This window comes from Ctenocephalides felis, unplaced genomic scaffold (genome assembly GCF_003426905.1).
Source record: "Ctenocephalides felis isolate EL2017-DRISC unplaced genomic scaffold, ASM342690v1 CF-g0.4_SCAFFOLD_01886, whole genome shotgun sequence".
In the NCBI taxonomy this organism is placed as follows: Eukaryota; Metazoa; Arthropoda; class Insecta; order Siphonaptera; family Pulicidae; genus Ctenocephalides; species Ctenocephalides felis.
In genome coordinates this window covers 59,910,622-59,935,304 of record NW_020538040.1, presented here as the reverse complement: position 1 = coordinate 59,935,304, position 24,683 = coordinate 59,910,622, and the positions used below count along the sequence as shown (strand labels likewise).

Sequence of the window (24,683 nt, the reverse complement as noted above, 5' to 3'; positions counted from 1 at the left end):
AGTCTCCAAAGTTGCTGTAATTTAGGCTCTTAGCTATTGTTTAATATTGTTGTATCATGTATACAGTTGTAATGTCAGACATCATCCGATTTGTGAATGAAACAATGCATTTTTGTTTATAGTAAATGTAATTTTCTGTTTTGTCAATGAAATCGAAACAGAATAGGTCCAAATCAGATTTAATATACATCAATTATGTATATATGCGTGCGTGTGTTTGTGTGTGTATATATATATATATACATATATATACATATATATATATATATATATACATACACACACATATATATATATATATATATATATATATATATATATATATATCTTCACTTATCCATAAAATTTATGATGTGTGGCTACATATCAAATACAGTACAGAGAAAGGTTTGTCCGTCCGAAATTATTTAAAATTTTCTTTGATTTATTCTTATTATTTTTTATTACTTTCCCTCTAAACTGAGAAATGATAGCACACATTTATAGCAATAAATATGTATATATATATAGAAATAGATAATTACACGCACACGCACGCGCACACACACGGTATATATATATATATATATATATATATATATATATGTATGTATATTTCAAAAGCAATATATTAAACAAAAATTACTTATAGCATTGTCAGTGGCTTCGAGATCATTTCATCTCAGTTGGTTTTCTAAATTACAGAACTTTCTAAAAAAAAATGTATGTTATATTTACAAGCAAAAAATTTATCTATGCAAATTTTGAAAAGTTTAGTGACACACGATAATGCTATGATCAATGTTAAATTGTAGACCTGAACATTCAAATAACGACCTCAAATAAAAACATGGGAAATTTATCCCATCTTCAGTGCAATACTCGAATATCATGGCAACAAAAGCTATATAAAACTAGATGTGAGAATTGGTTCTCTAAAAATTTTATTGTTATATTTACAAAATAAGCTCATTAAATTTCTATAAATATGCGCTTTAAATTGGTAAATTGTTGAAATGTTCTCACACTATGAATTAAAAATCTATCTATATCAAATATATATTAAGTAATATAAGTAAATATCTTTATCTAAAATATATTCTTTCGAGCTAAATTATGATTTACATATAGGCTCTGTCGCTGGTTTGGTATCAGCATTAACACTTTGGTTCTCTGAGGTATTCTGTCCATTCTTTTTACTTTCATCATTTGAGTCTGATGTTTCATTTTTCTCGGTTTCTGACTTTTGATCAGAGTTTATTGTAGTATTACTCAGTTCATTTCCTTCTTTAGAATCCTGTGGTGTTGATTCAGAGTTTTCAGCATTCTTTTGTACAACATCCGCATTATCTGTTGAAGTTTCTACTTTTTCTACATGGGCATCAGCTTTTGCTTCCAGAACAGATATGCATTTCTGGATACATTTTATCGCCTCCTTTCGAGCTTGTCTTATGTTTTCTTTTCCTTCTGTGTCTACATCATCCAATTTCAAGAGATTTCTGGTGAGCATCTCGTCTAAAAATATGTACTGTTTGTCTTGACGAGCTCCAAAAAATGTTTCCACTTGTGACATAAGTTCCAGAACATCCTTCTGGATGTTTTGTATTTTTGTTATAGGATCAACCACCGGAGGTGGTTGCTGAGGCTTTGCAATGCCTGGAACTGAATCACTTTTTTGTTTAGTTGGATCTGTTAATTTTTGTGCAGCATTAAATATTGGGCCATGCGCAGATGCTTTAGGTTTTTGCGACGTAGAAGGTGCAGCTGTTTCTTGATGTACAAATTGTTGATTGGATAAATTTGTATTGACTACGGGTTCATCTCTACCTTCAACAAAAATGGGGATGTGTCTAACATGAGGCTGCTGTTCATTAGACGAACTAGAAGTATTTGGAAACTGTTGGTTTGGTTTGGGCTCGTTTGTTGAATGTCCACTGGCGGATTGACCCATTGCGGAAGGTGGATTGCGCATCCGGCTATCTTCTGGAGGAGCTGACATCGATCTAGTGCCTCTATTTGCCTCCTCTTTTGCACTTAACTCACACTTTTGACCCAAGTCCACAGTATTGCGCAACCCGTATTGACTAAGTGGTTTGGCTTCAGAACTACTAGGATGATCAGTTTTAGTTTGATCAAATAGTGACTCGTCGGTCTGTGTAGAAAAATCCTTTTTATCAGGTTGTTCTAATTGTTGCTCTGCAGAACCTCGTACCACATCCACTTTGACAGGTATGTCTTGAGGGGTTTGAAGAAAAAATTTTTCAGGCGCAGTTGGTCCTATAATAAAAAATACACAATTTTAAGTTTATCAAGAAACATATTTACAGATTTATTTAAAATAAATATTCATATATGTTAAATTCATAATTAAATTTAATAAATAGCAACCAAATTGAGATATGTCTCAATATTGCTTATTATAATGTGATAGGCAGTACAATATGAATTAAGGACTATAGAAATTTTAATATGCAATTGGGAGAAAATCTCAACTTTCATGTAAGAAGTAAAACGTGTAAAATACTTTAAAAATTTTCAAAATACTACAATAATAAATTATCCTGCACAAATTTTAAGCAAAACTATGGATATGATAAATCTTTTGGATATATATATATATATATATATATATATATATATATATATAAGGTGGTCCTTAATATGAATATTTTCGAATTTCCTTACTCCCAAGAGCTCAAATGGTTCCAAATTGATAAAACAATTCTCTGAAAGTTTTAGCTCTTAATATTGCCTTTTAGACAGAGCGCAATTCAATTAAAGTTTTGCATGGAAATAGCATGAAAAAATTTTCAAAAATTTTGCAGAGCGTCGAATTTTCAATAAAAAATGACACAAATTTTCACTTTTAATTCATTTGTCGCTAAGGTATACATAATTTTAATATCAATTGTGTCATTATTTCTGTGCACTGTTTTCGTGCAATGTAGGATAAAATTGAAAAGTTTGTGGATCAGAGCTGTATGACAAAACATGTCTGACTCATTTTCGTAATGTAAGTAGAAGAAAAAAAAAAAAACAATGCTCATTGGATAGTTTTTTAAATGCAAAAACTAATATAATGATAATTTAATCCTTTTTTATTAAGCGATTTGCTACATTTTTGCAGAATATGTATTTGATCTTAGCAATGATTGTTTCATTTATTCTTTATCAATAAAAACACTATGCTGCAGGCAAATATATTATTGAAGTATTTTAAAAATTCAAAAAGTTTTCTACATCTTTTACTTATTGTTGCTTCTTGTAAATAATTAGTGGTTGAAGAGAATGGTTCATTCAAGTTCTCTAAAAAGATTAAAAAAAAAACAAAATAAATTAATTGTGGTTTGGATTTTAAATGAGTTACATGGTCACATTTGAAATTGGTGCTATTTTAGGTCTTAAGAGATTTTTGTAACCCACCACTAAAATAACCGAAATCTTCTGGTATATGCTGTCTGAATTCACTTGGAAAATCATCAAATGGAAATCCTTGATAGTGATGTGATTGAGCAGGTTTTTCAGTAGATCCACTGGGGTGGCTTCCCCCTAATGTTCCAGATCCCCTCCTTTTCCGATGCGGGCCCCAAGAGTTTTGAGCACCAGGTCGAATGCGACTTTGAAAGTGGTCGGCGAGTTCGGGATGTCGAGCTGCCAATGAATCTAGTGTTGAACGAAAACCTGTTCCACCAAATGGATCGTCTTCTATGATGTCATCATCAAATGGGTACCCACTCTGTAAATCAGAACAGAAACGCATTTCAGTGGCAAAACGCAAAACAGTGTATGACTTCTGGAAGTCTGGTAATCATTTATATTATCACAGTGACATTTTTCTAATACAGCAGGTTTTGAATGAAATGGAATTGAATGTTTTTTAACTTAAAATTAAATAATTATTTCCATATGCAAGGCAGCACGTTAGTAATAGTTGCAATTGGCATAGCAATAAACAAAAAAAACTTAAAATCAGTCCTGATAAAGCGAGCTATAAAAAATAAGTGTTCAGTCTAAAGTTAAAATTAATTTTTGCATATATGTATTGATTATATCGCATACATGTCTATATTCTAATAAAGATTATCTTTTTGATTACATGCAAAATCTTATTGTACGGTATATCTGATCACCTAATAAAAATGTACTACATTAATGAATATTGTAGAAAAAGATGAAAACTACTTTACCCATTTTATAACTCGTCAACAACATTTATATTGTATACACAAGCATCCTAATTTTTTTTTATGAAGGACGAAACTAATAAAAGACAAACAAAGTACAACTCTGCCACTATTCAAAGGATGATATTGATAAATTGACATTGATTAATATACCATTAATTGATTTATTGAAATTTATTAAAAGCATTTTATTTCAAGTTAAATGTAATTAACATCAACTTATAAATAATGAACTTATAAACTAATTTTTCTTAATTTATTATATATTTCATTATTGAAATATTAAAATTGTGCTTTTACCTGTCTTTGTAATTGGATTAGTCAAGCAAAACTCTCACCAATGTTTCTAATAATAAAAACTTTAACGTTCATTTATGATGAGCGACGAACTAGAAGCTTTGGGTACATTTGTGTTAATTTTATGGATTTGCATGCTGCTATAGAATACCCGAGCACAAACTCTGAAAATAATCGTTTAGAGTTAGGAAGGTAATGCTTACAGTAAGTAAAAGATGATTCATGACAAGTATTTAGTATCAAAGTAATGATTATTTCACACTTGTATGCTGCTAAATAACTACAAAAATGTAAAACCACATGCAAATTATACTAAATGGATGAACATGATTGCAATTTGAGGTTATGAACAACAATGTTATGAAACAGACAACAAATTCTCAAAAACGTTAAATTAAGTAGATATTTGACTTGATAAAAAACAGTACACAAACCAGCATGAAAAATGATTACTTTAAGATTATATTACACTTTATTAAAATTTAACAAGCAAAAATCAACTGTGACAAACGAAATGAAATAAACAAAAACATCAATGTAATATGAAACCTGTCAACATGGTCAACATAGGGTGCGTTCGACTTGGACGCTTACGCGCTGTGAGCACGCCGTGAGCGCGCTTTCATCGTTCGACTTGGCGCTTTGAGTGTCACATAAGCACGCTCGTAGCATCATCGTAGGATGCTCGTAGCACATATTTTGCGCTCAAATATGCTCACGCCACAGAGGTAGGGCAGCGTGAGCGTGAGCGTCAGTTGTTTTTACTATCTGTCATTTCATTTATTTATTAATTGTCAAATTCTTTATAATTCCGCAAAAATGGCAAGCTGTAGATCACAATTATTTTTTAATATTAATATTGATATTAATTAATTTTAAATTTAATTAATTTTAAATAATTTTAAATTTCAATTTTAATATTACTATTAATTAAGCATAAGCTAACCAAATTTCATTTATTTATTAATTGTTAAATTCTTTATAATCCCGCAAAAATGCCAAGTTGTATATCACATTTATTTTTTAATATTAATATTAATATTAATTAATTTTAAATTCAATTAATTTTAAATAATTTTAAATTTTAATTTTAATATTACTATTAATTAAGCATAAGCTAACCAAATTTCATTTATTCATTAATTGTTAAATTCTTTATAATCCCGCTGAATGATCCAGAAAGTAATAAAATTTACACAATTATCGTTACCGCCAGTTGCCGCCATTTTGATGCTTATTGACGCTCACAGTATCCAAAACGAACGGAATTTAGTTATCGATTCTGAGCGCTTATCGGCCAAGTCGAACGCTAAAAATTCGTGCTTATAAGCGTGAGCGCTCACAGCGCGTAAGCGTCCAAGTCGAATGCACCCATAGAGTGCAACCTAGGCAATAATAGTCAAAGAGTAGAACATATAGATAAAAGAAGAGTACGGGTGAATATATCATCAGGAGTTAATAAATAAATCGAATTTGAATTTGGTACACGCATACATAAGTAAGCACGTAAAAATGGGTACACGTAAAAATTTGACACAAAATGTAATATTGCTTCTTAGTAAAGTTTCTAATTTCTAATTTCTAATCCAATTTAATTTAAACAATCATACAACTGATTTATTTTATTTGTAAGCTATGCATAGACTAGATTCGATAAATTCCATAAAACGAAATAGTATCAACATGTATGAAAACATTTTTTTGGTATATATAATTCTAACACAAGCAAAATATATAAGGAATTGCCGAAAAAATGATTTTGCTAGTGACGTAATTCGATATAATTATAAATTTAAATTTGTACAATCCTTCAGTCCTCGAAATGCAAATACAATAATAGAAAACTCAATACAGTAGAACTCCAATTATCCGAATTAATGGGAACCGGGACCCATTCGGATAATCAAATATTCGGATAATCGGAGTTTTTTTTAAAAATTGCCAATGGAGAGAAAAAAAGTTACGTTTTGATATTGCACTATTTTTTTATTGAATTAAATGAAAGAAACATGACATTTTCACATGTTTTAAATATAAATAAAATGTACTTAAACGAATTAAAAAAAAAGTACAAGTTTAGAAATAAAAATCATTGTTTTGTAAACATCTCCGTCAAATCAAAACAAACAATGTGCCTACACTGGCTTTGCTGGTGGAAGAATAATAGCGCACTTAGACTTTTTTTGGACAATTTTTTTTCTGAAAGTGATTCGGATAATCGGCGATTCGGATTGTCGGAGTTCGGATAATTGGAGTTCGGATAGTCGAAGTTCGGATAATTGGAGTTCTACTCGTCTATAAATGAGGAAGATGGCAAAGAAATAATTCAAGAAGCAGCGCAGTCTTTCTAATGGTGAGCTCAAAGAATCAACAAGAAGGAAATAAATATGTTGACAGCAGTGATTTAGGGGAAGAGCAAAAAGAACTTTCGATGGTGTTTCTAAAAAGGAGTTTGTCTACCATAACTTAAATAATTGATCAAATCATTGAAAATGATCCGAATTTGATAGGAGCTCAAAAGTAAGGCGTGGTGTTAGAGATGCTCTATCCGTTTATGAAGAACTTTTAAGAGAACAACGCACAAAAAGGCAAAACACTGAAAACGCGGAAGGCTTACTAAATATAACTGACTTAGATTTTTTTTTCAAGAATATTCGTTTTGTTATTTATATTTTGTTTTTATTTTTTACAAGAAATAATAATGTGGTATTAATTTAGGCTTAAAGAAATAAATGTTTGGTTTTATTTTTAGTAAAAAATAAACATACTTTTTAAATTCAATACCGAACCAATTGGCCGTCTACTAGCCGTCTTCCCCTAACCCCTATGCCTAAACCCAATATTTCCATAAAAAATAGCCTCGTTTAGCGCCGTTTCGCATTGCGCTCTACTTTGATGGAACGTATCCCCCGCGTTAAACGGGGTATTCCTGTACATTATAAAAATTGCAAAAACATTATTTCTCGTTTTATTAACTAATTTACAAGTGTAAAGTGCAGGCGCAGATATTTAGCATTTTACGCAAATCGTGATTGTATAAATTACTCAGATTTATCATCAGCAAAGAGTTCGTTTTCAATTGGCAATGGTACAATAATTATCAAAATTTGATTCCTAGTTCCAAGTAATTTATTTCTTAGTTAAGCCACACTTTTTCATAACATTATATGCGGTATGTTACTTTAATTTATTTAAAATGATATAAAAGAATACAAAAATATCAAAAAAGAACAAATAAATAAAGCAAAACTAAAGCGCACCAGTTGGCATTGGCAATGAAGGTATGGCATAGTGGCCTAGAATTATATCTAATTTTGTTCCGTTGATAATTAATTTTACAGTAAAGTCACGGCAATAACAATTTGATAAAAACTATTTACAACTTTCCCTATTTATAATATATTGAAAAATTTGGAATATTATATATTTGAAATGAATTACAAGGATGAAATTAATATTATCTATTAACAACTTTCTATACATTTAATACTTCCATATATTTTTTACTCTCTCTTTCTCCCACACAAATATATATATATATATATATATATATATATATATATATAAATTAGAAGTTAGACAATGATATGTCACTAAATGAAAAAAATGTGTTAAAAGAGCAGTTAGTTCAAAGAATACTTCAAAATTCATTTTTAACTTTCGTTTTCATTTATTATCAACAACAGTTGTCAAATAGCTTTAAGTAGATTTTAGAATGCCAGAATTAAATGAAAGACTTATCATGCCTGGAAATATCACAAATGAATTATATCAAAAATTGAATATTTGTCCAATATATTTCCACATTCGAAAATAACGTAAAATATATAATCTACTATTTACCATGCGCATTAATAAAATAAACGTAAAACCTAATATAAGATATATTTAGAATACAGCAAAATAAATTTCTAAATATATCAGTCAACAAATTAAAAATATGTACGTTAGAAATTAATATTTGCATATAAGAATATAGTAAATAGCGAATTTATAAATGGATGAGATGTCGTAATTACTCGGTTTAAAAATGTATAATATTTTTAAATGTTTATATTTTACATTCTATCAAATCTGAAAAAAAACAAATTATATAAATATCTTCATGGAAATCATCAAATAGCCAGTATTACGTTTATTTTAGTTCACAGTATTTGGCAAATTGCCGACATCGCAGAACAGTGCATTTGCACAATGAAAATGAAAAATTTACAAAATATTCGATTTATTCTTTTTTGCTATGCAATACTGAAAACGGCTCAATCGATATCCTTTACATTCATGTTCTATTTTGGATTTTGTTACTATCCAAATTTGTCTGTCTTATTAGGTGACAAATGTCACTTTAGTAGCAAGGTTAATCATAAGATATTACTTACAAATGTTGAACGGGGAAAAGCCATTTCTCAGTTTCACTAATTTCTAAGCAAATTTTCACAACACAAATAAATGAATTTTATTCAATTTGAACACTTCCACTAAAATAAAAAATCACACATGACTTTCACAAATGCCAAACTTGAACCTGCTAATTCTGATACTGCTTCCAGAAAAATCAAAATTATAACATCTAGTGTTGCCATGCGGGAAAAGATTGCACGCAGATTGAATAACTTACTAGATGGTTCTACATTGTCCTATGCCTGTGGTATGCGGTATCAATCATTTGGCACATCTCTATAATGCATAATTATTCGTTAATAGTAAAATTAGAAGACTATTCTTGCACTCTTTCCAAACATAAGCATTAACCATTAACCATTAACCTGTGCGTTTTTTTCTGTTTCTTTTTCCTAGAAGCTATCCCTCTACCATGACAGTTCTAAACAACGATAATGATTTAAGAGTAACTGACCGCGGGGTTTTAGCAATCCTTCAGAAATACCGAGGCAAAAACTTAATTCGCACGTCCAGTAACGAGTTGGAGTACCCAAATAAATCTGTAGATACTTGGAGTGACCGTTACTGGGTTTTACAATTAGAGCTAAACAAGGAGTACAATAGACGTTTATCGAATGGAGAAGGTATTGATAAAGAGTTCTTAGTTCGGGCGAAAATGCTGGAAAGGGAAGCCAAAATATATCAAATGCAGTTACAGAACAGAAATTCAAGAACTACATCGCAGGAGTTGTCGAATGATCTGCGTTCAGTTACATCTACGACTTTATCCAGTCAAGTGAGTAATGGAGTGTTTATGGCAACAGAAGATATATATGCGGATTTAGGAGTGAAGACAGATTAAATGAGAAAAAATATTTTATCTATGGTTACATAAAATTGTACATAATTACCAAATTTGATAAGGCAACTATTTTTAAAAATAATTTATTTTATACTATTGTTTGAATTTATGTGAATCGAATTTGTGTTCTCGGAGGTGTATATGTATATGTTGAACATTTATGGCCTTTTTTGTTTATGTTAAATTTTAGATGAAATGGTGTTTGGTGAACAATTATCTTCCAGAAATATATTATATTTCTTATGGTTGAATTGATTGATTGATTGATTGATCGAGTATCTGGTTTTTCTTTTATAGAAATATGCCATACATTTAATTGATGGTTCAGTTCTAGTTGCCTAAATACTTATATTTGTTTAAGGTTCTGTACACACATTTTTGGCATTTTATGTGAAAATATGATAACTGTTTTATATATTGATAAGTATAGATTGCAATACTATCAATAATTTTAATATAATTGCATTAACCTATTGATTTTGCCTTACATTTGCCATTTTGAATAAAATAAGACTATTTAGGTTTAATTTTTTGTAAATGAATAAATATACAAATCCTGCATACTTTCGAGTCTTTTTTCGGTTCAACTTCAGTGTGAATATATATATAATACGGCTATTGATTTTTTTATTCTAATGGGTTGGCTTTACAGGGATTATTTATTATTATTAAATTCTTAAAATGCACGATCATAAATATTTCTTTTACCAAACAAATCATGTTTGTTCTGTGTTTTTTTATGTCTCTTCTTTCATTTGTGATTGCGATTCTGATATTTTTTAGAATCGGAATTCAAATAAATTAACTATTAATTAAAAACAAAAAGTATTTCATCGATAGAACATTTAAGGGCAATTTAAATTTAAATTATAAATAACTGCTATTGTCACCACTTATTGACAAAGGAATGATTGTGTATAATAATCAATCATAAATATTTGTTTTTAGTAGCAATAGCAAACAATGATGGGCGGTTTAAACAAGTTAAAACAATGGATTTTTCTTGTTTTGACTCTATAATTGATTTAATCAAATATTAAGTACTTTTATTATGTATAAAATAATTACAAAATGTACTTACAAATGTTTTATATATAATATTAACACATATTTTCAATATTTGTGTTCCATATATTATTTATGATAGTATGAATATATATATATGAATATATATATGAATATATATATATATATATATATATATATATATATATATATATATATATGTATATATTTACAAGATAACAAATGAGGAAGTCCTGAGAAGAGTGTGCGAAGAAAGAACTCTACTGAGCACAATCCTGAAAAGAAAAGGAAACTGAATCGGACCCATTCTGCAGAAAAAAATGCCTTCTACAAGACGTAGTCAAAGGTAAAATAGAAGGACTGAAAGGAATGGGAAGAAGAAGAATGCAGATGGTTGATGACTTCCGCGATAAGAAGAAATACAGGGGACTGAAAGTTGAAACACAGGACCAGGAAGCATGAAAGTAGAAGTTTGGAAAGAAAAATTCATAAAAATGAATAAAAAGTCATTAATGGTAATAAAACGGTAATGGGAATAATAAACAAGGGAGAGGAAGGAAATCATTGATTATGTGGTGTTTTCATACCATGGACCAAACTACTGTTTATTATTATTATTATTATTATTATTATTTATTATTTTGACATATAAAAATTTAATTATATCACATCCAGTTTATCTCGTCTTACAAATAGTAATACATTCCCCACAATAATTCCTAATAACTATAATTGTAATTACAGTGAATAATTGTAAAGAAACAGGTATATGAAAATAAATATTAGAAATTGCCGATAATTTGCAGTATATATATATATATATATATATATATATGCATTTAGGTATACATTTCTATATAAATCTTCAATCTTTAGTTTGACCAAGTAGATTATCGCAAAAACAAAAGTTAATTTAATTAATAAAAATTATGTATCAAAAATTCAAAAAATCACAAATATAAAATTTGAATAACAAAAAGCTCACCAAAGTCGTCTGCTGGAAAATAATCTGCAAGGCATATGAAAAATAATCTGCAGAGTATATGTGTATATTAATTGAAATTAATTCAGTTAAGAGCCAAATAAGACACTTCAATACTTCAATTTTGTATGTAATAATTTGTAATATAAAAAGATTGATATGTACTAGTTAACCCAAAAAAAACACACTCACAATGAACTTGACAATCGAATGAAAATATAAGCTGTCACATGTCACATGAGCTGTCAATTCAAATGCAATTGAAGTTCACCACAATTCATTTCTAATGTTGGCAATAAATTTTCGGTGTATGCCGTGAACACACGGATTATCTATCTTGTCTGTGTTTATCCAGAATTTTCGTTTATTTATAAAAGAATACTTTGACAGATCTTAATTTGTAATTTTAGTTTTGTAAAGAAACAGGTATATGAAAATAAATATTAGAAATTGCCGATAATTTGCAGTATATATATATATATATATATATATATATATGAGTGAGTTCTTGAGGGCGATACATCAAATCGCTGATGTATCGCCCTCAAGAACTCACTCATATATTTCAACATCAAAATTAACTACTAAATCATATATATATATATATATATATATATATATATATATATATTGAATGGTAGAGTCTTGGATTTGTGTATATTTTGTAGAGTTTCGAACAAGAATCCAAAAATAATACAAAATAAAAAACAAGAAAAGTTTTTAAAAAAACAATTTCTTTATTTAATTATTTGTTTATTGTCGACGTTTCGGAACTAGGTACGTTCCATCTTCAGGACATCTGTCAAGAAACATGATCTTGATGAGATTTTTGCAAACAATATGTTTAGGAAAAGAAAATAGATTTTTCTTAAATAATGAATTGAATTGTAAAAATATAATAATGTACAGAAATATGATAATATGTTCAAAATAAAAATGATAAAAATAAATGAGTGGATTATCAAAACAGGATATTAAACATAATAGAAATATTTTTTTGAAAGTTATGGAAATTTTTTAAGAAAAGGTTAATGACAAAGTTGAATTAATTACCTGTATGTTTGAATATTTGTTAGCACTTTTTCACTAAACAAGCTTGTTTAGTGAAAAAGTGCTAACAAATATTCAAACATACAGGTAATTAATTCAACTTTGTCATTAACCTTTTCTTAAAAAATTTCCATAACTTTCAAAAAATTTTCTATTATGTTTAATATCCTGTTTTGATAATCCACTCATTTATTTTTATCATTTTTATTTTGAACATATTATCATATTTCTGTACATTATTATATTTTTTACAATTCAATTCATTATTTAAGAAAAATCTATTTTCTTTTCCTAAACATATTGTTTGCAAAAATCTCATCAAGATCATGTTTCTTGACAGATGTCCTGAAGATGGAACGTACCTAGTTCCGAAACGTCGACAATAAACAAATAATTAAATAAAGAAATTGTTTTTTTAAAAACTTTTCTTGTTTTTTATTTTGTATTATTTTTGGATTCTTGTTCGAAACTCTACAAAATATATATATATATATATATATATGCATTTAGGTATACATTTCTATATAAATCTTCAATCTTTAGTTTGACCAAGTAGATTATCGCAAAAACAAAAGTTAATTTAATTAATAAAAATTATGTATCAAAAATTCAAAAAATCACAAATATAAAATTTGAATAACAAAAAGCTCACCAAAGTCGTCTGCTGGAAAATAATCTGCAAGGCATATGAAAAATAATCTGCAGAGTATATGTGTATATTAATTGAAATTAATTCAGTTAAGAGCCAAATTAGACACTTCAATACTTCAATTTTGTATGTAATAATTTGTAATATAAAAAGATTGATATGTACTAGTTAACCCAAAAAAAACACACTCACAATGAACTTGACAATCGAATGAAAATATAAGCTGTCACATGTCACATGAGCTGTCAATTCAAATGCAATTGAAGTTCACCACAATTCATTTCTAATGTTGGCAATAAATTTTCGGTGTATGCCGTGAACACACGGATTATCTATCTTGTCTGTGTTTATCCAGAATTTTCGTTTATTTATAAAAGAATACTTTGACAGATCTTAATTTGTAATTTTAGTTTTGTAAATGACTTTTGAATTGAATTTGTGCAATTTATTTCAAATATAAGTATATTGCTATAAGGTGAAGTTATATTTGATGTTTATTTTTCTTCGACGATAGTAAATTTTTATATGTCTATAGTTCTCAGTGAATTTTGTTTACAGTGAAGAAAATGCCAAAAGTACGTAGAAGTCGTAAAAGCACACCTGAAGGATGGGAGTTGATAGAACCCACATTAGAAGAATTAGAACAAAAAATGAGAGAAGGTAATTCTTGTAATTATAATTATTTATCAGTAAATGCTTTTTCCTAAACTTTTTGACTAATTGTTTTCAAAATCAATCTGTTATTCAAGAATTATATGTACAAGATTTAGAGCTTGATATTTAAATTTTCAGATACTCCTATAATGAAATACAAAAAATATTTTTTACTTCATTTTTATATCTTGAGATTGAAATTTGACTTTCTCAACTATTACTTATTTTTATATAAATGGTTCTAGCTGAAACTGATCCGCACGAAGGAAAACGCAAACAAGAATCGCTTTGGCCTATCTTCAAAATTCATCATCAAAAATCAAGATACATCTATGACTTATTCTACAGAAGAAAAGCAATCAGTCGTGAGTTATATGATTACTGTATCAGTGAAAAAATTGCAGATGGTAATTTAATAGCCAAATGGAAAAAATCTGGTTATGAGAATTTATGTTGCTTACGCTGTATACAAAGTCGTGACACTAATTTTGGCACAAATTGCATTTGCCGAGTTCCAAAGAGTAAGCTGGAAGAAGGTCGAATTGTCGAGTGTGTTCACTGCGGGTGTAGAGGGTGTTCTGGTTAACAATTTTTATATAGGCTAGATAATCTATACACTGTTAATTTAATTATCACAATAAATTTATGATACAGGGCTTGAATTGTAAATATTGTCGTGGGAAGAAAATTTGTACAACACTTTCTATTTTGAATTTGTTTTTCCCATATTTTTCAAATGATTATGGTTTTATCATAATTTTTTGATTTTACTATACTTTTATTAGTAAATTTTTTTAGGCACAAAATTCAACTTTGTTTTTCAGAATTTTTTAATGAATGTAATTTATTTTCTTTGTGAAAAAATGGTAAAATCATTCACAAAAAAATTAACTTCCAATAATTTCTGATGTTCTTAATTTAGAAACATGAATTTAGAATATGAGATAAAGTTTATAAATTTGTATTATAGTACTAGATAAAATTGCTATGAATTGCTGTTTGCTTAAATAAACATTTGGTATGATTTCTCTTTAAATTTTAATTAAATAAATTATACATTCTTAAAAAGGCAATATACATACACTTAAAAAATGTAAACAAAATATCATTCCGTACAGACTTTTTTGATTTTTAGGAACTATAACAAACAATGCATTCTATTCAACATCTGAATCTTCTGCTAATATTTCATTTTCATTCGGTCTATCATTGGATGGATTATAAGTTGCTTCAAAACATCGTTTAAATACTTTTTTTATGATTTTATCATATTTATCACATTGAGGAGAAGCTGGAATTACATTTGACTTTACAAGTTCGTCATTAACAGGAAGTGAATCATCTCTAATTTCAGAACTAATTTGTTCCGAGAAATTTGGCAAAGATTCTGTAAACTGAACTTGATCATATTGTGGGCACGAGTTTTGAGACACTTTATTTTGAAAATTAAACAAAACATCTCCAGACGATCCCACATTATTTTTATCTTTTCTTTTAGTTTTGCTAGCAGCAGAAAAATTACTTTCATTTCTCTCCGAAGTTTGAGCCCTGCTACTAATATCATCTTCATTATCAGGTTCTGAAGTAGCCATCACAAAATTAGCTTCGAAAGTAGAATCATTTGAAATGGTAAAAATAACCGGGCTAAAATAACATGAATATGTTAAAAAGATGCTATAACATTTTATATCTTATTTATGAATCCATATATACTAACACTCCAGTCGTTTCAAAATTAAATTTAACTGGCAAATCAAGAAATTCGGCAAAATTCAAAATAGCTCGGAATTCTTTCATTGAAAATGATATTACTGTGTCATAGTCGATCCTATATTCCTCAAATTCATTGGACCTATTTCAGCATAATATTCATATAACACTTGAAAATATAATATTTATCATGCTAAATAATACCTACGTCATTTTCAATTCAGTCTTTAATATTTTATTTTTAATACTCCATTCCTCATAATTCCTTAGAAATAGACATTCTGATCTTACATCAACGGTCACATCTTCTTCAGTTGCTTGAAAATTATTCATAGCTTCTAGCAAAACATTTGTTCTAAAGACTAATGAATTCACTATGTTCTCTTTTGCATAGGAAGCTTGAAGAGAATCACTATCCAATATTGGCAAATAATGCGTTTTAATAACATCATTACGACATTTTACAAAAAATACTATTTTGGAATTCCTCATATCGAATTTTATCTGCCAACTTTCTACCTGAAAATGAGGTCTTCTAATTATTCATAATGGGAAAGTATATAAATAAAATGTGTTGAGAAAATAATTTCAATTTACATTCCGTTATTACTACCTTCAACATCAGTCTCAGACAACAATTATGAATAACTCAATTAATTTTGACTTTTGATTCATATTCAGGGGAAAAAATATGTAGGAAAACTTATGTCGTGCCCCCAACGCAGACCACTTTATTGTTTTGTGGCCTTGAGTTATTATTACTAAAGGGCACATAAATACTGTGCATCTTTTATATATTTACCTTCTTATACCTTATACAAATTTAATAATTCATTTTTACAAGCAAAATTTCCTTTCTTCGTAAATAGCAGAAAAGTGAAAATTTTTTCGTTTTTAGACCACAATACTGAATCGATTTTGAAAATTCAAAAATCATTCGAAAGATATTGGTTGGGAATAGACCTGATTAGTTCTTGGTAAAGATCGGCCGGGCCGTTTTCTTGTGATAGAGTTAAAAAAAAAAATTCGACGATTTTCATGAATTTTCTTCTGGTGATAGATATGGCCTTTTTTGTCAGTTTGTCAGTTTTGTGCGACGATCTGCCGAGCAGTTTCTTTGTAATTTAGAAAAAAAGTGGTAAACTTTTCGTCCACATTTAAGATCATACTATCGAATCGATTAAAAAAAATCAAAAACTGTTCGAAAGATATTGGTTGGGAATGATACTTAGTTTTAGGATGGTTTTAAGTGAAAATCTACCGAGCCGTTTTATTGTAATTAACTGTCGAAAAAAAATTAAATCGATTTGTGAATTAAAAAATTTTTTATCAAAAAATACAGAACAGTTTTTGATTAAAAAAATCAAAAACTATTCGAAAGATATTGGTTGGGAATGACACTGATTAAAAATGATTGGTTGGGAATAAAATCTACCGAGCCGTTTTCTTGTAATTAACTGTTGCAAAAAAATTAAGCTGATTTTTATGGAACTTTTTTGGCGATATGTATCATGCTATTATAGAACTTACTGAAAAATTAATGCTTTACAACAAGTAGTTTAATTTTAAAAATCATGAGTAGTTTTTTTGACGTTTGCTAAAATTGAAATTCGACGATTTACTTGGTATAACGATAGAGTATTTGGTCTTAATGAACTTACTAAACCATTAAAGTCCTATGGAAACTGGTTCAATTATAACAATTTTTGATTTATGAAAATTAGCTTCGTTTGGAACGTCTTCGTTCGTGTTCAATTGTGTGTAATGAATCCACTCGGAATACTTTTAATCACTCATAAATCAATATTTCTTTTTATATATTAAGTCGATTATTTACACATATCGGGAAGTTCATGTAACTTGCCTCAAGGCAAAATCCCAATACCAACTAGGTTTTTTATTGGCCTATGTAATTATAGTAAAAACGGGCGATGAAAGCAATAAATGAAATTATTTATACCCTTAGAAGTTACTATTTTTAGTTGATGGTAGTTCATTTTTATTTGTATTTAAATAAAGTTACTTTAAGTTGAGTTCAAGGTAATTCATAATGTAAATATCCATGCATACCTTTATAAAAGGCTAACGATTAAATAGCACTACTATTTTCTTTATTGATAACTATCTGTGTTAATGTACTATTCGAATACTAAACATCAGGGCCGGTCCTGGGGTCTTCAGCGCCCGCATTCCATTTTTTTTAGCGCCCTCCCTCCTTTTATTTTAACTGTTTAAACAGCTTATCGTTAAAATTATATAAATATTTACGTTAATTTTTTTGAATACTTTTTAATAATTCTGAATTTCGTATATGAAAAATTAGGTATAGTCTAAAAGCGCATAAAATAAGACCGAAGCGATTCGCAGGTTGCTCAGAATCAAATTGTCGTGTGTTCTTTTGTTGAACAGAACTATTTTTAAATTTTTATTTTTTATCCAAACTTTTTACGATATAAAAAAAAATATATTTCAGTAAGTTCATTATTGTTTGCAATAATATTTTTAAATTTTTAATTGTTTCTAATGCATGTGATATTTGGGTTTTGAAATATTTTACTTATTTATTTTGGGCATTTTATGCCATTTATTCTATTGAGCAAATCATGCTAAGGAAGCAAAAAAATTCTAGCCTTTCATTATTAAACATAATAACACTCGAACTTTATGTTGGACTTTTTAAAAATTTTCATTATTTAAAATATTCAAAATTGATATCGTAATTAATCGGAATTAATTAATATCGTAAGGACCTAATTGTATGTATTCATCTTTACTTTCATATCGTGTATCAAATTGTTATTTTGAAGTTAAATATTTTTAACGTATTTTAAAAATATTGTCCAAAGATTATTAGAAGATGCAAAGAAATTATATATTTCTTAACCCTTCGTCGGGCGCAGCCGATCTGACAGATACAGAGCCAATAATTTTTCATGCTGCGCCTTGGTTGAATGTTATAGAAACCTCCACTCTTCAATAGCCTCCTAATTTTATATGTTTTATTTATGCGTCTTTATCATTTTGTGTTTGACCTTCACATATAGTGGCAATCGGTATTTTGATCCTAGAGATACACTGCGCCCGAACGTGCAACATTTTGAAACGTACGAATATTGCAATTTTTTGTGAATGTAAGTATTCTTTTTCTGTATTTTTTTACGTATTTTTGAATATATATCTCAATACTTTTCATTTAATTGCAATTTTTTGAAAGTATCTACGAGATTCACTGCGCCCGAATGTGTTACTAACTTGAGTCCATACATTTTATAGGCTAGTAAATATGGCGAGTGGTAAAAAAATTTATAATTTAGAAAAGCCAGCTCATTCAGAAGAGATTCTAAGAATGCTGAATGATGATGCTGATGAAAATAATCTTCTTGACGATTTAGGTGATGAAAGTGGAAGTGACGAAGACCATCTAGAGAGTCGCGAAGTCGATTCTGAGACAGAATAAGAGGACGAACAGGATGAGAGTGAGGAAGAAATAAATTTGAACAACAATGCTAAATATTTTATGAGTAGAGATAAATCTACAAAATGGTGTAGCAAACCTCCCTCTAATAGGACTCGAACAAAATCCCAGAACTTATTAAGACATTTACCAGGTGTTATAGGAAACGCAAAAAATGCTGCAACGCCTATAGAATGTTGGAGTCATGGGAATGATAAGAAAGATCTCCGAAGAAGATATTTTTGAGACAATTATCGCATGAACTTGTTCTTGGACAGCTAACAAGAAGAAGTGAAATCACGAGTGGGATACTGTTCACTTTGCAGGCAGGACTCAAAAGATTCAGACCAAATTCACAGGAAAATGGCTCACAAAAACAAGAAGAGCCACGAAAAAAACGACGATGTGAACCGTGTACATTAGAAGCTAATATTAGACGGCTTTCAAGATTTTGTTGTGCTAAATGTCGAAAAGCACTGTGTTTCCAACATGCGATCTTTCTATGCAGTCCTTGTTGAAATGCTTCAATAAATGATAATATTTAACTATACACATTAAACTATCATTATTATATTACTTATTTTTTATAAAGTGACAAATGAAAAAAAAGTTAGAGACTGTGTATTTCAATAAAGAAAAGTGAGTGTAAATAATTTGTGCATATATACACAGGTTTATATTTTTCTACATTTTATAATAAAATATTATTGAATTCTTCTTTTTTTCTATTTATTCAAAAAGTATACATTCTGAAATATAATTAAACAAAAAATTAACATGTTTATAAAATAAGGAGCCTCCTGAGGATATACTTAAAAACCGTTGCTGTCGGATACACTGCGCCCGAACGTGTGCGTAACGGGACTGCGCCCGACGGAGGGTTAAAAAACTATATTATAAATTTCATATCCAAATCTCGTGTTGGCGCCCCCTAAGGCGTGCCCGCATTTTTCGTATTCATAGCACTGCTAAAAATCACATGAGCGTTATCACAGATAAATAACGAAATAGAAATAAAAGTTGCTTCATACTGGAATAAACTAGTTTGTGACTGTTTTCAGTTTATTATTTATCTTATTTATCTATGGTTTTCAGATAATATAAATATGAACTGGGTCAAATCCTTCGCTTTCAAACAATGTGAAAAAATAATTTATTAAAGAATAAAGAATGTGCATGATATAATCCTGAACACACTAAACCAAAACACATGCTTTTTTAGTGAAAACTGTAGCCGTACAAAAGAGCAAATGTGAAATCAGTTCTCATTTGAAAATAAGTTTGAAAATAAATAAGATGACCGAAACATTATATTGATATTATAAAAATTAAATATTAATTATTTATTCGAAAAAAAACAACGCCACTCAGTTATTGTAAGAAACTAATTCATGTTTCATATATAGTATTAGAATTAATTATAATTAGCTTCCCAAAAAGAAAACTGTAATGATTATATTCTGGCTTTAACGCATTTAAAAAATATAATTTAACTGCGGGGGTGTAGGTGGCGCAATGGTTGAACTTCCGCCCTAGTAACTTTAATACTAAGCCTACCCTACTAATGCCGGTCAAATTGACCGTTTCAAACTTTGTGTATAACTTAGCCATTTTTAAACGTTAAAATATCTCATTATGAAACTATATGACAAACCTTAGAATATACTAATATTTTCTTTTTTATTTTTTCTATTTTTCGAAAAAAAAAATTATTTGACCTAAAGACCGCGGGGGGAGTTGTTTAGAGCCGTTTAGGGAGTTGTTTCCGTCGAAATGATTTATATACCAATTGAACCAGACAAATTTAGAATAAAGTTCTGGATGTGTGTGAAGTCAATAAGTAAATATATAATAAATAAGTTTCCCTATTTGGGAAATGACAAGGGCAGAGATTGTTCAATTTTTCAATTGGTCCGTTGGTAGTCCGTTGTTCTAAAACTGATCAATTCATTCGCAGATTTTGAAGCAATTTGTATAAATCAAATTTCATAACTCAGAGTAATGATTTTATAAACCCGGAGTAATTTACCCTGAAAGCAGCAAAAGTGTTCCGAAAACTATTAGATTTTGTATTAGCAGAGCCGGTCGTACCTTGAATGCGATGCATGCGATAAATGCGAGCACACGAGATTCGCATGTGAAATTTATTATATAGTTTTTTCAATATCATTCAAGAAAAATATAATAGAAAAATAATGGAATGCGGGCGCTAAGGACCCTAGAACCGGCCGTGCGTATTAGTACATAGTTTGGTGAAAATGCGTCAAACGTACACTTCAGATTAAAATAATTTATAAACAATGTGAGAAAGCCGAATATTATGTATGCATATATCATTTTTTATAAATATTTAATTTTATTAGTTTTTCTCTAATTATTTTTTTACTTGAAATTATATAAAAATTAAATATAAATGAACTTCACGAAAGTTTCTTTAATTTATGTACATTAAACAATACATCAATCATGATCTGAATTAAATATTAAAATAGATACCTTTTCAATTGTAGGTCAATTTGACCGCGCTCGGTAAGTTACTTATATATACATGAATTGTCGGTAGGTTTAGTGTTAAGGTCTCAAAGTAAAATCCCGCAAATCGTGCTAACTGATAGGTTTAGCAGCATTAATATCAATTTTCACATATTGTTAGAATTAGATATGTATAGATCAAAAATGTATTTTCAAGTAAAAATCTCAGCACTGGTGTGCCAAGTATGTCAAAATCAGCATGGCTAATATGATGTAGAACATTCAGTAGAACAATAAGATAATAAAAAAGTATGTAAAAATTAAGAAGAATGTAAAAAGTGGTGTGCCAGCTCGAATCAAGTGATTCGAATAATTTGAATCGAAACCTCTACAACCTGATTCGAATCTTTCACTTAATAATCAACTCGTTTCAAGCCGCGAAATATTTACTGAGTTACAATATGCATGAACATAAATTTTAATAACTATAAATATAAAATTACAAAAGGTGAATTAAATCATACAAGCTACCCGAATTAATGGACTCATTCGAGTTACTCGCATCGGAATCGAATCGAATCATTCGAGTTAATCGCATGATCCGGATCGAATTGAATCGAATCGTTCGAGTTACTCGGCTTGCTTGAAAGTCATTTAACTTATGAACAGATGCGCAGATACAACCGCATCATTGTGTTCTTGAATTTGTTTATTAGACGGAACGCCGAATGGGAATTCGTTAGAGAAATATTAATACTTAATTTTGATAATAAATATGTGTTTTAGAGACGTCATGTTAATTCAATAAATTCGGAACATGATTTATAACGTTTTTGTCAAATGTAGTAGTATGGACTTTAAATTTTGTCACAATAAACCACTCAGAATATCAAAATAAACAACAATATTATGAAATTATAGTTTCAAAGTTTTAATACAAAATTTACTTAGAAACAATTATTAAACATCAGAACGCCAGGTAAATCATATGCAACTTTTGATTTGATATTTTTTTCGATACGTTATTGGTGGGCACTTTTATTGACTCGTCATACTAAGAGAACGACCACGTATTCAGCTCTTACATGTGATCCTTTCTTTGCTCATTATAAAATAAAATAAACATAATATCAATAGACCCAAAATTTCAAATATTGTTTTATATGCTTTAGTGATGCAGAAGCGTTTGGTTATCTATTATTGTAAATTAATTTGAAAATATATTGCAACTGTCTTCTAAATTAAATCGTTTTACAATGTTTATTTTATCGAAAACTAAACAATTTTTATCATAAATCTTGATTACATTCACTAAATAGCTTATTTGTCCAAAGTTTTTTTCGAGTTGATTCGAATCATGACTCGTATCAGTTAGGTTTCTTTTTATTCGGTTCGGACAATTTTCGAGTCGGCACATCACTATTAAAAAGCAATACGATGTAGAACACTGAATAGAATAAGATATAACATAAAATAATGTAAGTGGTTAAATGATTTAGCAATGCCGATAACGAACATTAATATGAGCAAATTAAAATGATCTAGCAAGGCCGACAACAAACATTAATGTGAGCAAATTAAATACGACCAATTATTTCGATAAATCATAATCAATTTTTAAAGTGAAAAAAGAAAATTAAACAGTTTAATTATAAATTTTCGGATATTAACCTTTTTTCCCAGATTTGATATCTTGAAGAGCGACAGACAAGATTTGATGGCTATTTTGCACTTCATGCTTTGTCTTACTTCTTCGCTTGAATTATCCAGGTTATAATCCGTAAAAAAGTTCGGTAAAAAATTTATAACAGCATATGCCGACTTCACAGAATTCACCGCCTTAAAAGATAATCCTTCGATACCTGGTTCTATATATAATACATTCCCAATACGTGACAAAGCGTGCAGTGCTCTTCCCATAACTAGAAAAAGAAATGAAAAAATACTACTTTATTATTTAAATAATATTCGTGATCAAACATTATATTGAACTCTGCAATAAAATTCATTACATTGGATAGTTCAATCGACATATTCATAATAATCTTATAGATCATTTAAAGAAATTTCATTATACATAATTATTAATTGATATTTCATTAATCATACAATAATATGAGTAAAATTAAGAGTGAGTTGATGTTACTACACAGAAATCGAATTCAAACAAAAATCAACGATTGTTTTGAACAAGTGCGTAACAAGCAAAGAAAACCTATAAAATAAAACAAAATTTTATATAGCAAAACTTCGTAATTCAAAATAATCGCGAGGCAGAAAGATTACCATTAATAAATAGAAAAACAAGAAAAATGTTTCTCTGAAATGTTAAATTAAAATGAAACGCAGGCCATGAATAAGTAGTGGATTACATGTTTCTGGTAATGACAACAAAATAACTTATGATATGGTCTTAAAGCAATTAACGATCAAAATTATAACTTATATATAATATTGCCCTCAATGTTCACATGTTTATAATCTTATTCCCACAATACTTATTCTAAATTAATTCATATCGCTAATCACAAACCAGAATAAAAGACTAAGTCGGTTTAAAATTTTATTTCTTTAAGAACACTTACACTATAATAATAATTATCAGTGACAATAACTAAAAAAAATACAAGCCATTTAAACTTTACATTTTTAAAAAATATTTACATTGCTCTCTAATTGATATTTCGGCATGCATGTATTATTTATGACTATATACAAATATAAATATAAACTAGGCAAACGTTCATACACACATAAATTCACTATATATATATATATATATATATATATATATATATATATATATATATATATATATATGCCGTACGGGAATAGTATTTGCATATGTAAATATACATACATGACTAATTATACAAAGAACTATAATACATATCATGGAAACTCTAGAATTGAAAAGCACGAAATAAGAAAACTTTGCAGCTAACAAAGAGAATTTTTCTAAAATTATTCACAACTTGTGGTGC

At 28.7% G+C, this 24,683-nt stretch overlaps 3 protein-coding genes across 4 annotated transcripts in view; 1 reads left to right on the top strand and 2 right to left on the bottom strand.

Annotated features, from left to right (window-relative positions):
• Positions 1-744: 744 nt before the first annotated feature.
• Positions 745-9,012, bottom strand: LOC113377351 (BAG domain-containing protein Samui). Its single transcript, XM_026617638.1, has 3 exons — positions 8,840-9,012; positions 3,403-3,715; positions 745-2,256 (listed from the first exon to the last, which is right to left on the bottom strand). Exons 1-3 carry the CDS (start codon positions 8,861-8,863, stop codon positions 1,094-1,096), a joined length of 1,500 nt encoding a protein of 499 aa, XP_026473423.1. The 5' UTR covers positions 8,864-9,012; the 3' UTR covers positions 745-1,093.
• Positions 9,013-13,727: 4,715 nt separating this feature from the next.
• LOC113377714 (protein BUD31 homolog) lies at positions 13,728-14,860 on the top strand. Of its 2 annotated transcripts, XM_026618121.1 has the most exons (3): positions 13,728-13,884; positions 13,968-14,069; positions 14,309-14,860. In XM_026618121.1, the coding sequence occupies exons 2-3, from the start codon at positions 13,976-13,978 to the stop codon at positions 14,647-14,649; spliced, it is 435 nt and encodes a 144-aa protein (XP_026473906.1). In that variant the 5' UTR covers positions 13,728-13,884; positions 13,968-13,975; the 3' UTR covers positions 14,650-14,860. The 2 variants fall into 2 exon arrangements, with proteins under 2 accessions (XP_026473906.1, XP_026473907.1); XM_026618122.1 differs by having other exon boundaries at positions 13,728-14,069.
• Positions 14,861-15,220: 360 nt separating this feature from the next.
• The window catches only part of LOC113378604 (cell cycle checkpoint control protein RAD9A), a 21,211-nt gene continuing 11,748 nt past the window's right edge, over positions 15,221-24,683 (bottom strand). The window contains exons 2-5 of the mRNA XM_026619150.1: positions 23,371-23,621; positions 15,982-16,292; positions 15,781-15,915; positions 15,221-15,707 (exon numbers count right to left, since the gene is read on the bottom strand). Of these exons, the coding sequence (XP_026474935.1) occupies positions 15,221-15,707; positions 15,781-15,915; positions 15,982-16,292; positions 23,371-23,621 (1,184 nt within the window). The remainder of the gene's footprint in view (positions 15,708-15,780; positions 15,916-15,981; positions 16,293-23,370; positions 23,622-24,683) is intronic.